This window comes from Cherax quadricarinatus, chromosome 74, assembly GCF_038502225.1.
Source record: "Cherax quadricarinatus isolate ZL_2023a chromosome 74, ASM3850222v1, whole genome shotgun sequence".
NCBI lineage: Eukaryota > Metazoa > Arthropoda > Malacostraca > Decapoda > Parastacidae > Cherax > Cherax quadricarinatus.
In genome coordinates, this window is record NC_091365.1 from 4,353,173 (window position 1) to 4,367,031 (window position 13,859).

Genomic DNA, 13,859 nt, shown 5'->3' on the forward strand with positions numbered 1-13,859 from the left:
GCGACCAATTATGTAGGTGTATTTATGTAAGTGCGTTTGTACGTGTATGTTTGGGGGTCTGAAATGGACTAATCTACTTCACAATATTTCTTATGGGAACAAATTTGGTCAGTACTGGCACCTGAATATACTTCTGGAGTGAAAAAATATCGTTAACCGGGGGTCCACTGTACTTGTAATGATATCTCAAAAGTTGACTAGTGGACAGCTTAATCTTCTGCACAAAATTTTAGAAATCACATCAGGTCCATTTCTTGTGGTATCAGCTGTCTGTAGATGTATTACCTTCTGGGGGTTGAAAACTGTAAAGGATAGCCTGCCTCCTATTCATGGTTCTTTAAATAGTACATTTACACTGCAGCACCACTCAGTAGTAGGTAATATTTTCTTCCTTCTTTGTGCTCATCTGCATTTTCTTTTTAGTTTTCTTCCAGTTCCTCAATCCTATAGTCTTCTGAGACAATCATAACTGTACACTAAGGGTAGTAACAGCTCCATAACGACTGCCAAACTGTAATACAAAACTATTTTAACAAATTACTTAATTGCTCCTTGAAATATCTCCTCCTCTGAAGATAAAAACATATTTGATATACTTAAACTCTTCAGGTATTTTTCAAGGCAGAGGAAAGGTAGTAAACATTATGAGTTCTTTAACATCTTTCATAGAATCCCATACATTAACCCTTTCAGGGTTGAGAGGCCCTCTCCCAAACTGGTTCTAGGGGTCAAAAAATCCCCTCCCCCCCAAAAAATCCTGTGAAATGATAATCTTTTTATGATCGTAATGACACCAAAAGTATGAAATTTAATGAAAAACTTATGGAATTATGCTCTTGCAAAGTTAGCGGCCTTGACGAGATTTACACATTGGTGATTTCGCTCATTTTGAGCCCTATTTTTGGCCAACTCCAATGTTCCAGTCTACTAAAATCATAGCTATTTTGCTAGAACTCCATTTGTTCTATCGACTGAGTACAAGAAACCACCCATTTACCGATTTCAACTACTCAATAATGTGGTCAGAATTTGGCAATTTGGCCAATTTCACACAAATTTCAAAAGATGCCAATTTCAAAATAGTCCAGAATAAACAAGACAGACATTCCTGGCACTAAAATAACATTTTATCTGTTCATTAGTCATGTCTCCAGGCCCCTCTTGCTTTCCATTTTGAATTTTTATTCTCACAAAAAATAGAAGATTTACTGTTATGTATACTACTGCATCATTGTAAAAACGGTATAAATAATATCAGCGCATTTGTGAGAGAATACTAAACTCACCACTTGACATGTATTGGATGCATGGCGTGATTTGTTTACTTGAACATCAGCAAAAATCGAACATTTTCGCTACTTTGAGCTCAATTTCAAGGTACTTGTCATCGTGAAACCAATCACAATCATCTCTATTTTTGTAACACATCGTCCATTCTATCAAATGAGACCAAGAAAATAAGAATACATCCATAAATACCACATGAAAATACACTGCAAACTCGCTGTTTTAAACCAAAAACACAGTCAGAGTTTTTTTTCCTCATTATGCATTATGTGTTGTAGGATTTTTTTTGTACTGCACACACTGACCACACAGACCCATTCTTTCACATATAGGCCTACCAGCTTTCTCTTGCTAGATCTGAAGGCGCTAGAATTTATGAGTACTAGTACGGCACCAACCCTGGTGCGCAAGCCGTATCAGTACAGCACCAACTCTGGCATGCAAGCCGTACTAGTACGGCACCAACCCTTAAAGGGTTAAAGAACCATGTTAACCTATTCAACTGCAACATCTCCACCCCACTTTTGAAGTACAAGAGCTGTACTTTTCAACTTCCATTACTCATAACTATTCAAAACTAATCAATAAACTGGGAATGAAAACTAAGCAATGTTTCATTCCAAAATGGACCATTATCAAGCAGTAAGAAAGCCAATTTAAAGTATTGACTATCACCTCTTTCGTCTCTCATTTAACTCGACAGGTTCAGGGCCAACTGGAGAATTGTTCCAGTAATCATACTGTGATTTATTCTTCAATAGTATTATACTATTATTCAAACTGCAATATCATGTCAAATTGCATTAACCAACAGCCCTTGCCCATCCTGATGTAACAAGTCTACTAAATGATCAAGCCCCTACCCACAAATATTTCTTTCATACTTTTCTTCCAACTCAATCTCATGTGCCCTCAACACCTTACATCCACTCAGTTTACACCCCTATTTATCAACCTGTCTTGTGCCAAACTTTCTATAATTTTTAATCATAACAACCATATTTTATGGCATCGAAAACACTATTTTTCTCTGAAATAAGTCTTGAAAATTTACCCAGTGTCTTGGAATATGAAGTACCATTTACCATTTTTTTCCAAAATTTAGCCTATCAGAATGGGGGGAGAAGGCATCCTTGATGCCAGAGCGTCTTGTTTGCCTTAAAATAGGATATACCAATCACTGGGCTGTCTGGAAAATATATACATGTGGCCACCCACTCACGGATAAGAAACTCCTAGAGAAAATGCATCAATATATAGTGTGTGACGAAAGATTAAACTTACGATGTATGATCCTTGCCAATCCGTTGCTTGCATATCTCAATGAGCTTCTTATAAGATGTGGTGATTGTGACACTATCATCTTTGACTACAGAACCTTGATTTCCCCTGTAAAATGAGTAAAAAAAAAAAAAAAACAATCTTACACATAATTATTATTATCAAGCACTCAATGGTTTTAAGGTTAAGTACAATTACATAGAAAAATAACATTTTTGTAAGAGAAATTATAAGAATGTCTATTATGTACACCTGCCAGAGTGCAAACCAACACATTTTATTATCAGTTGTTTGCTTAAGGATTCTCTTTCTTAATTTAGCTTCTGCAAAACTAACTAATTTGTCAGCATGCATAAAACAAGATTAACATGTTTCGAAGTATGAAAAAAAAAGTCTATCAAGGGTTTCATGAACTACATACAGGATTACTGTACAGACATGTCGAGACTTAATGAACCAGTAAACAGACTATCATCCCTTTTTGCCCAGTAAGACATCTATTTACCTCCTCGTGCACATATGTGTTCCTTCGTTGTCAGATTTGCTAACTGTACAAGCTTCAAAACTGAGTCAGAAGAGCCTGATGATGAACAGCTGACAAAGGAAGACGGCAGACACTATAGTACAAAAACCTCAACAGAAAGTAGCTTTAGTTTATATATATTTTTTTTTTCCCAACAAGTCAACCATCTCCCACCAAGGCAGGGTGACCCCAAAAGAAAAAAAAATCCCCAAAAATAAAATACAGTGGACCCCCGCTTAACGATCACCTCCGAATGCGACCAATTATGCAAGTGTATTTATGTAAGTGCGTTTGTACGTGTATGTTTGGGGGTCTGAAATGGACTAATCTACTTCACAATATTCCTTATGGGAAAAAATTCGGTCAGTACTGGCACCTGAACATACTACTGGAATGAAAAAAGTTCGTTAACCGGGGGTCCACTGTACTTTCATCATTCAACACTTTCACCTCACTCATACATAATCACTGTCTTTGCAGAGGTGCTCAGATATGACAGTTTAGAAGTCCCTCCAAACTGTCAATATCCCAAACCCCTCCTTTAAAGTGCAGGCAGTGTACTTCCCATTTCCAGGCCTCAAGTCTGGCTAACCAGTTTCTCTAAATCCCTTCATTAAATATTACCCTGCTCACACTCCAACAGTTTGTCAGGTCTCAAAAACCATTCGTCTCCATTCACTCCTAACACGCTCACACATGCTTACTGGAAGTCCAAGCCCCTTGCCCACAAAACCTCCTTTACCTCCTCCCTCCAACCTTTTCAAGGACGACCCCTACCCCATTTCCAGGACCAAAGTCAATGATGGATATGATTTTTGAATGTCCAATCATGTATGTTAAAATGTAGGGGGTCAAAGTGGAAACCATGTTCCCAGGATTTGGAGTGGTGACTTGTTTGTCAGGAGCTAATTGCTCATTAGCAGATTAAGTGCCAATAAGCTGGAAACTAGCAAATGTTACCTCATACTTAAAAAGGGTTAAGACATGTGCCCTCAACTATCATACCATTAGCTGAACATTAATTTTAGGTAAACAAATGGAGAATATTATTAGAGACAAGACAGTTAATTTTCTGTGAAATAATAACTGGAAACCAACATTAATTGTGCAACAAAAAGATTGTATATGACTAACTTATTAAAATTTTCAATAAATTTTTTTTAACACTGGTCGTCTCCCATTGAGGCAGGGTGACCCGAAAAAGAAACACTTCCACCATCATTCACACTATCACTATCTTGCCAGAGGATGAAAAAGGTCCCAACAGATGTAGAATATCTAAGATTTCCAGAAGGCTTTTATCCCTAGTGAAGATTCATGGCCACAATAAAAGCATACCTATTCACAGTGCAAATGAAAGTTTAAAAAAAACAAAATTTGTGAAAGAAACTAAATTGTAAAAAATGCAGCATCTAAAGCAAATTGTTGGAGTATCCAGAGTCATCTGGATAGGCTGACACTGTGGTTAGAGATGTGGAAGATGAGTTTCAACAGAAACAGCTGTGAGCTGCTCAAAACTGGCAAGGAAGAGATTTCCCCATGTCAGCTTGTGAGGAAAGCCTACCACTAGTCTCCAATTCTCCCAAAATCATTTCATCCAGTCCAGAAGTTGAAAGACACGATTAGAAATATATTCTGAGCTGATGAGTCATTAAGCAGTCAAACTTTGTTTCAATGCAGTATGAACCATCAAATTAACCACCACTCACCTCTGTTGGTATTTACATCCATACTGTTTCAGCTAAGCATACTGAATAAGCTTTTCTACATAAACACAGCCACAGTCTATGTGACATGTAATAAGAATATTTGTCAGTCCTCTAACCTAGAGGAGCAGGTAGATCCACCACTTATTCAAGTGATGTTCTCAATGTTGCTGTGATGTTTGTACACAGCCAAACAATACAATCTACTAGTGCTGAGATGGGGGTTTGCACAGTGATATAGACAGCAAAGGTGAATTGTGGAGGTGACTTACTAGATAAAAAGTGATAGTAGTCTTATTTACTGGTATACTAGATCTACCTTGAGATTAACATTCTTACAGGTTCTGCATGGAATGGGACCACAGAAATATATTATCAATGCCTACTCAGTTAATTTAATGCTTTATAATAAGATAAAGTGACATTTGAATTCAAAAGAAAAAGTTATTACTGACAAAGAATATGTATCAGCTCACATTTTAACAGTGTTTTGAGACTGCCTGGACTGGGGACGGACCAATTTTGGAGGAGGTGCTCCAATAGTCCCAACAGAGCTGTTGCTGGAAAGGTTCTGTCAAAAAGGAAGACAATTCTTAGTTACCTTCTCTGTAAAATATATAAAGAAACAAATAAAAACATACAAAAAAGTTTGAAAATACTCATCATAACACTGTTCATTTTAAAGTACATATTTAGCAATTGAATCTTGAATCATATTCCGAGGCAATATTAAATATCACACATGGCATTGTGATGCTTTAAGTTAGACTAGGCAAGGAAGCTTCCAATACATGGAATGAATTAGGAAGGAGGTATTAAATGCCAATTCAATGCATTAGTTCAAATATAAATACAGCAGACCCCTGGTTTTTGGCCATAATCCATTCCAGAAGGTTGGCCGAAATCTGAAATGGCCGAAAACTGAAGTAATATTTCCCATAAGAAATAATATAAATCCAATTAATCCATTCTAGACACCTCCCCCCCCAAAAAAAAAAAAACTATAGCTTTACATATAGAAAACAATGAGAAAGAAATATAAAGCACTAACTTTAATGATAAATGAACATTACATACCTTTATTGAAGGCTCTTGTTGGCATACTGAAGAAGGCGAGGAGGGGAGAGGGAGTTGGGAATCCCCCTCTATAAGGACTTTAGGTATCAAAACTCTCTCTAGTGTTACTTCCCTTCTTTGTCATTTACTGCCAGAGTACATTCATTACTTACCTTAAAATATTTGCAGTCTTAATGTAGGGCGAGAGGTGAGTAGTATTTATTTGTAAGAAGTCAGTGTAGGCAGCAGCAGATGTATGTACACCTATGTAGCCCCCCTGGGCTACACCACACGGCCATATTATTACCATCGACATATCATGTTCAATGAGTTTAATCGTTTCTAACAACTACCTTTAGATGCCATCGTAAACAAAGGGAGAAGTAATGAATAATTCATGCCAAGAATTGTAAGCAAATGCGTATGAAGGGTGGTGACTAGGCCAGACGCCAGATTCACAGTTTTCTCTAATGCTGAATCAGAGAAAACAATGTTTACCCTCCACCCGACTTTCCACTCAACAGCATATAAACACTGCATGTTCATATGCTATGTAACGTGTTTCTTATATAAATTTGAAAAAATATGATAGATGGATTAATGAAAATGTCTATTTATTTTATTTTTATTATCACACCGGCCGATTCCCACCAAGGCAGGGTGGCCCGAAAAAGAAAAACTTTCACCATCATTCACTCCATCACTGTCTTGCCAGAAGGGTGCTTTACACTACAGTTTTTAAACTGCAACATTAACACCCCTCCTTCAGAGTGCAGGCACTGTAATTCATGAATCCCTTCATAAAAGAATTGTAAGCAAATGCGTATGAAGGGACCCCTGGTGACTAGGCCAGACGCCAGATTCACAGTTTTGACTCTAATGCTGAATCAGAGAAAACAAAACTCTTTTTCCCTCATCAATTGACCCATTTCCACCCTGATATTCCATTTTCTTCTTTTGCACACCCTACCAAATTCATCCACCAATCTCTGCAACTTCTCTTCAGAATCTCCCAAGAGCACCTACATACTCTAACTTGAGCCTCACTATCCTCGTAAAAACTCTTCACTGCTTTCAGTAACCTACCTCCTACACCATACACTTGCAACATCTGCCACATTGCCCCCCTATCCACCCTGTCATACGCCTTTTCCAAATCCATAAATGCCACAAAGACCTCTTTAGCCTTATCTAAATACTGTTCACTTATATGTTTCACTGTAAACACCTGGTCCACACACCCCCTACCTTTCCTAAAGCCTCCTTGTTCATCTGCTATCCTATTCTCCGTCTTACTCTTAATTCTTTCAATTATAACTCTACCATACACTTTACCAGGTACACTCAAGAGACTTATCCCCCTATAATTTTTGCACTCTCTTTTATCCCCTTTGCCTTTATACAAAGGAACTATGCATGCTCTCTGCCAATCCCTAGGTACCTTACCCTCTTCCATACATTTATTAAATAATTGCACCAACCACTCCAAAACTATATCCCCACCTGCTTTTAACATTTCTATCTTTATCCCATCAATCCCGGCTGCCTTACCCCCTTTCATTTTACCTACTGCCTCACGAACTTCCCCCACACTCACAACTGGCTCTTCCTCACTCCTACAAGATGTTATTCCTCCTTGCCCTATACACGAAATCACAGCTTCCCTATCTTCATCAACATTTAACAATTCCTCAAAATATTCCTTCCATCTTCCCAATACCTCTAACTCTCCATTTAATAACTCTCCTCTCCTATTTTTAACTGACAAATCCATTTGTTCTCTAGGCTTTCTTAACTTGTTAATCTCACTCCAAAACTTTTTCTTATTTTCAACAAAATTTGTTGATAACATCTCACCCACTCTCTCATTTGCTCTCTTTTTACATTGCTTCACCACTCTCTTAACTTCTCTCTTTTTCTCCATATACTCTTCCCTCCTTGCATCACTTCTACTTTGTAAAAACTTCTCATATGCTAACTTTTTCTCCCTTACTACTCTCTTTACATCATCATTCCACCAATCGCTCCTCTTCCCTCCTGCACCCACTTTCCTGTAACCACAAACTTCTGCTGAACACTCTAACACTACATTTTTAAACCTACCCCATACCTCTTCGACCCCATTGCCTATGCTCTCATTAGCCCATCTATCCTCCAATAGCTGTTTATATCTTACCCTAACTGCCTCCTCTTTTAGTTTGTAAACCTTCACCTCTCTCTTCCCTGATGCTTCTATTCTCCTTGTATCCCATCTACCTTTTACTCTCAGTGTAGCTACAACTAGAAAGTGATCTGATATATCTGTGGCCCCTCTATAAACATGTACATCCTGAAGTCTACTCAACAGTCTTTTATCTACCAATACATAATCCAACAAACTACTGTCATTTCGCCCTACATCATATCGTGTATACTTATTTATCCTCTTTTTCTTAAAATATGTATTACCTATAACTAAACCCCTTTCTATACAAAGTTCAATCAAAGGGCTCCCATTATCATTTACACCTGGCACCCCAAACTTACCTACCACACCCTCTCTAAAAGTTTCTCCTACTTTAGCATTCAAGTCCCCTACCACAATTACTCTCTCACTTGGTTCAAAGGCTCCTATACATTCACTTAACATCTCCCAAAATCTCTCTCTCTCCTCTGCATTCCTCTCTTCTCCAGGTGCATACACGCTTATTATGACCCACTTCTCGCATCCAACCTTTACTTTAATCCACATAATTCTTGAATTTACACATTCATATTCTCTTTTCTCCTTCCATAACTGATCATTTAACATTACTGCTACCCCTTCCTTTGCTCTAACTCTCTCAGATACTCCAGATTTAATCCCATTTATTTCCCCCCACTGAAACTCTCCTACCCCCTTCAGCTTTGTTTCGCTTAGGGCCAGGACATCCAACTTCTTTTCATTCATAACATCAGCAATCATCTGTTTCTTGTCATCCGCACTACATCCACGCACATTTAAGCAACCCAGTTTTATAAAGTTTTTCTTCTTCTCTTTTTTAGTAATTGTATACAGGAGAAGGGGTTACTAGCCCATTGCTCCCGGCATTTTAGTCGCCTCATACGACACGCATGGCTTACGGAGGAAAGATTCTTTTCCACTTCCCCATGGACAATAGAAGAAATAAAAAAGAACAAGAGCTATTTAGAAAAAGGAGAAAAACCTAGATGTATGTATATATATATATGCATGTGTGTGTCTGTGAAGTGTGACCAAAGTGTAAGTAGGAGTAGCAAGATATCCCTGTTATCTTAGCGTGTTTATGAGACAGAAAAAGAAACCAGCAATCCTACCATCATGCAAAACAGTTACAGGTTTTTGTTTCACAGTCATCTGGCAGGACGGTAGTACTTCCCTGGGTGGTTGCTGTCTACCAACCTATGTCTATATTAACCTAAAATAAGACATTTAATGTGCCCAAGAGTGATTATTATTACGCATCCAATACGGCTGATTTCAAGTTGCCGGATGAAATCCAGGGCAGAATTTTAGCCAAAAAAGCAGCCGAAATCTGATTTGGGCAATATCCGGGGGTCCACTGTACTGTATTATGACAAAGCCCACATGGCTCGGTAAATCATACTAGTTGATTTTCAGTTGAGCAGTAAAGCCTGAGAACTGCAGCTCAATTCCCAGTAACACAAGTAATACAGATAAAGTCATGATTATTAAAGATACTGTACTACCCAACTCTTCATACTTATCACCTCTATAATAACCCTATTCAAAAATAAAGCAAGGAATCAGGCTGAAATGCCCCCATCTCATACAAATAAAATGCACATGTACATACCATTTTTAGTTATGCCAATACCTTGAATCATTTTGGCTATGGCAGTAACCTAACAACAGCTTTCAGTTATGGCAATACCCCTGTCCACAAAGTTAGAAATCACTTGTGCAAACAATGATCAATATCACAAACTGCACCTTGAACACTCCTTGCCCAAAACCCTTACTAAGCTGGCTGTCATAAAAACCACCTCCCCTCCCCCCAACCTCACTGAGATGGCTGTCATGGGCTCCCATATTGCTGTACTTCCCACTATTCACTGTTTACTAAAGAATGAATTGTTTTCAAACCCAGGAGAGAAATATGAGAACTACAAAGCTATTCAAGTCATTTGTTCTGAAAAATTAAGTGAAAAGTAAATCTGGTTAAAGATGCACAAGTCTATGAAGAAAATGAGATTATATTTGAAAGACCCATAAAAAATTAAATAAAGAACAAGAAAATGGGATGCAAGCATGCCAGTTTCTAAGAATGTCTAGGGGACTTATTTAAAATTAGCACAACTATAATGCTATTTTGTAAGCTTAGCAAAAGCACAGTTTTAGTCTCATGTGTTCAAGCTTTGTTGTTTATCAGCATTTAAACTCAAGTCCATCATTAACAATATTTTAAAACTAACTTGCAATAAGACTGGTAGGTCACATAGCTTACACAGTAATAGCTACAACATAAACCACTACCCACCCATAACTGCACTTAACAAAATAACTATATAAGAAGCATCAAGCCAAGAGTGTAACACATGCAAGACAAAAGCTCTTACATTGTGTATCTTACATGACACGTTTGCATTACTGCAAAGCTTTCGCAATGGAGTGTATATGCAACACCTTAGTGGTCACTCCCAGCCATCTTAATTTTTATATTTAATAACACTTCATATTTTATGACATCATTCCTGTTTAATGAATGAATACGAGTGTGATCCACGAACAACATCTGCAAGACACGGATTTTCTAGTAGGGTGAGCTCTCTGCAAGCTCTTAAAAAATTATGCTCAATACAAAAAACAACAAATGAATGATTTTTGTCAAATAATTCTTATTTATTTCATCCCTCGTTTCTTTATGTTAGCTTATTATATGTTATATTCAGATTAGCACAAAATGCTATTAATGAGAGAACCATTTTAGAAATGCAGGTTTCTGCCTATGCTGAAGAGTGCAAGGTGGAAAAATGGTAGAACAATGTGTAACAAGAGCTCTACCTCTAATTCACACTGGCGGAGAATGAATACCATCTCAAAAATAACTTACTGTATAGCACCAGAATTTCTCAATATTCTTATACATTCAGTTTCTGAAATGCAGGTTTGACACTGATAAGGTTTATTAAGGCTATAATTTTAAATGGATACAATGTAGTAGGAGAAATGGCACTCGCTAATTGTTTTACGATGTAGCAAAAGAAGATACAAGTACTAGAATAAGTGGTTATAGCGAGTGTATTTGAGTTTACAACTCTGTTACACAACGTAAGTCACATCATTATATTTCTGGCACTTGTGGTTCTTGAATCAGTCTTATGTGCTCATTTCTGCACTAATCTGAACCTCTGCTTAAGCATTTTTCCTTTATTAATTCTTGATATTAAAAAAGCTTGTTCTGTTATTTCATACTTTATTCAATGTAAACTTCACTGGTTTCAGTATGCATTTTTTTTTTGCAGTAGTTCCTTATTTACTTACATTTTTTCAACCAACCTTCCCATTTTTTATGACAGTTGCATGATTGTAAGGAAATTAAATACATTTTAACTCACCTGGAACTTAGGTTTTGTCACAGTCAATGTGGTAGGTTGGTGTAGTGTTGGTGTGGACTGTGTGTGGGCACTTGACATGTTGACTTCAGCACTGGCATTTAGAGAAATGTCACTCAACCCATAAGCCGAGGAATTACTGCCTACTGAATCAGTTATGGATACACTCACACCTCCAACTGTTAGGCTTGTTGGTTTGCTTGGATTTTTACTTTCCTTTGCTTGAACACCAAGTGCATGAGTGCCAACTATTAGTGGCTGGAAAAAAGTAGTTAATTATCCATCACACTTTTGATGATGAGCATAGCTGGGTATAGCCAAGTTTAATTTAGTATTATTATCTAAATTTAAGTGCATAAACAGTAATAGCATGTATGTATTTAACATTTATACTATAAAAATTACACCTCATTCCACTACATGGACTATTTTCTAATAACTTGAGATAGCTGAAACCGATAATATCAGCATTGCCTAACTTACCCCTGGCAACAAAGCTTCAATAAAGTTGCCAGCATTATTAGCCTTGATAAATCCATATTTATGTATAAATTAGCCATCAAGTCCATGGCTTTTGTCATACACAGCTGCACACACCACCTTGTCAAAGAGCTGAGTAAAACAGTTCTATCATGCACACACAACTGATCATTAAGTGCTGAAAATTTATCTAAACAAATTATGAGCTATGCAAACAAAATTTAAGAAACTACTGCAAACAAAATAAAAATGTTATGTAACAAACACTATTCTTAACTAACAACTTTATGTAAAATCTATACATATACAAAGACATGCAAACACACATCAACAAATACTAAGAAATTTAGCACTTCTGCTAGAGACAACTATAATATGAGGGAATAACTATATAGGAATCAACCCTCAGTAAACACGGGTAATAGATGGAGATTCTACCAGATTCGCCCAAAATTCATCTGTTGTCTGTTTCTGCATATGCTTAATTCAGTTGACCTCCAAATTCACAGGTTACAAGGGAAATTACATTCTTCAAGAACCTGCAAATCTAAAAATCCACAAATAATAAAAAATTATGTTGACTTATATTTTGTTTCAGATATGGGACATTAGTTTCAGAGGCCATCTCTCTTAACCCTTTCAACAGCCGTCACGTTACTGATGCCAGGGGTCCTCACGTAGATCTATGCACAAATTCTAGCAGCCTCAAATTTGGTGCAAGAGACTTGGTAGGCCTATATATGAGAGAACAGGTCTACACTTTTAGTGTGTGCAGTATACAAAAAAAATCGGGGCCCCTGCAGTGAATTGTAGGAATGCCATATTTAATACACTTTGTTCACCATGCTGTGGGGATCCAGAGGCCTCACTCCCAGGCAAACTGAACAAGTTTTATTCTCCAGTGACACTTCCAACAAAAATTAAGATGATCAGTGAATACCCTTTTATTTTAAGTCTGGTTATCACTTCCTTTTACAGAAAAGAAGAACTGAGCTCAGAATAGATGTTATGTTTGTGCACACAAAACAAGGCCTCCACCATAGTGCAGACACACACATTTTATGTGTAGAGTGTAAAACACTGCTGTGTATGGAGCTGTGTTTCAAGGACTTCTGGAGACTGCAAGCTCTAGGAACATGACCAGTGCCTGTATATATGTACACAAATGTTAGAACAGTACTAATGCAAAACTTTTGTCTCTCTGTGTGTGTGTTTATATTGTTGTGTAAACATGTTTTGTAAATATACTGATGACACTAATAGTGCAGGCATTGTGCTGCACAAAACAGGTGGATATATGTACACTGTGCATGATATGGGTCTCATTGGCCAAAAAATTTACTGCAAAATGTAGAAAACCCCAGAAAAATAATGAAATAGAAACGTGGAGTATGTGGCAATCACTGATGTTGTCGTCAGCAGGTCATAAAGTCTTTAACTTGATGGCTCTATATCTCGGCAAGTACTGACGGGAAATTTTTTATTACCAACAAAAAATGTACTCTTATAACTGATAATGAAAAAAAGTGGATGCTGAAAGCAATTTTAATTTTGGGGTTCAGGACAGTGAACGGGTTAAATATTATTCTAATAGCACTGAATTCATTTTGATGATGAAGAAACAAAGAGGGAAAACAGATTTAAGCATTATTTAGTTCTCAACTTGGGGTATGTGTGCCAAGCCTAGAAATAGTGGGCAACAAGAAAAACTCATGAAAAAGTTAATCTATTCATAGACTGAAATTTTGGGAGTAGAGTATACAGTAAGTTCCTGACTTACAATGCTTGAACTAATGATATTCCTCCCTTATGACACTGGCACTTTGGAACCAATTAATGACTTACAAACTCGGACTCACTCTTCCGATGTGCAGGAACAGTTATAGCCATGGAGGACACAGGATGTGGCATTAGAAAATGGTGCTGCAGTTGTTATTAAACAATTCTTTAAC

The 13,859-nt window shown here is 37.2% G+C and overlaps 1 protein-coding gene across 15 annotated transcripts in view; it reads right to left on the bottom strand.

Moving 5' to 3' along the window:
* LOC128700178 (E3 ubiquitin-protein ligase TTC3) overlaps positions 1-13,859 on the bottom strand; it is a 323,006-nt gene that overhangs the window by 22,666 nt on the left and 286,481 nt on the right. For 14 of the 15 annotated variants that reach the window (XM_070100694.1, XM_070100699.1, XM_070100693.1 and 11 more), the window contains 3 exons: positions 11,431-11,685; positions 5,274-5,368; positions 2,572-2,676 (listed from right to left, as the gene is read on the bottom strand). In XM_070100694.1, coding sequence (XP_069956795.1) covers positions 2,572-2,676; positions 5,274-5,368; positions 11,431-11,685 — 455 coding nt within the window. The remainder of the gene's footprint in view (positions 1-2,571; positions 2,677-5,273; positions 5,369-11,430; positions 11,686-13,859) is intronic. The other variant, XM_070100700.1, reaches the window with a different exon arrangement.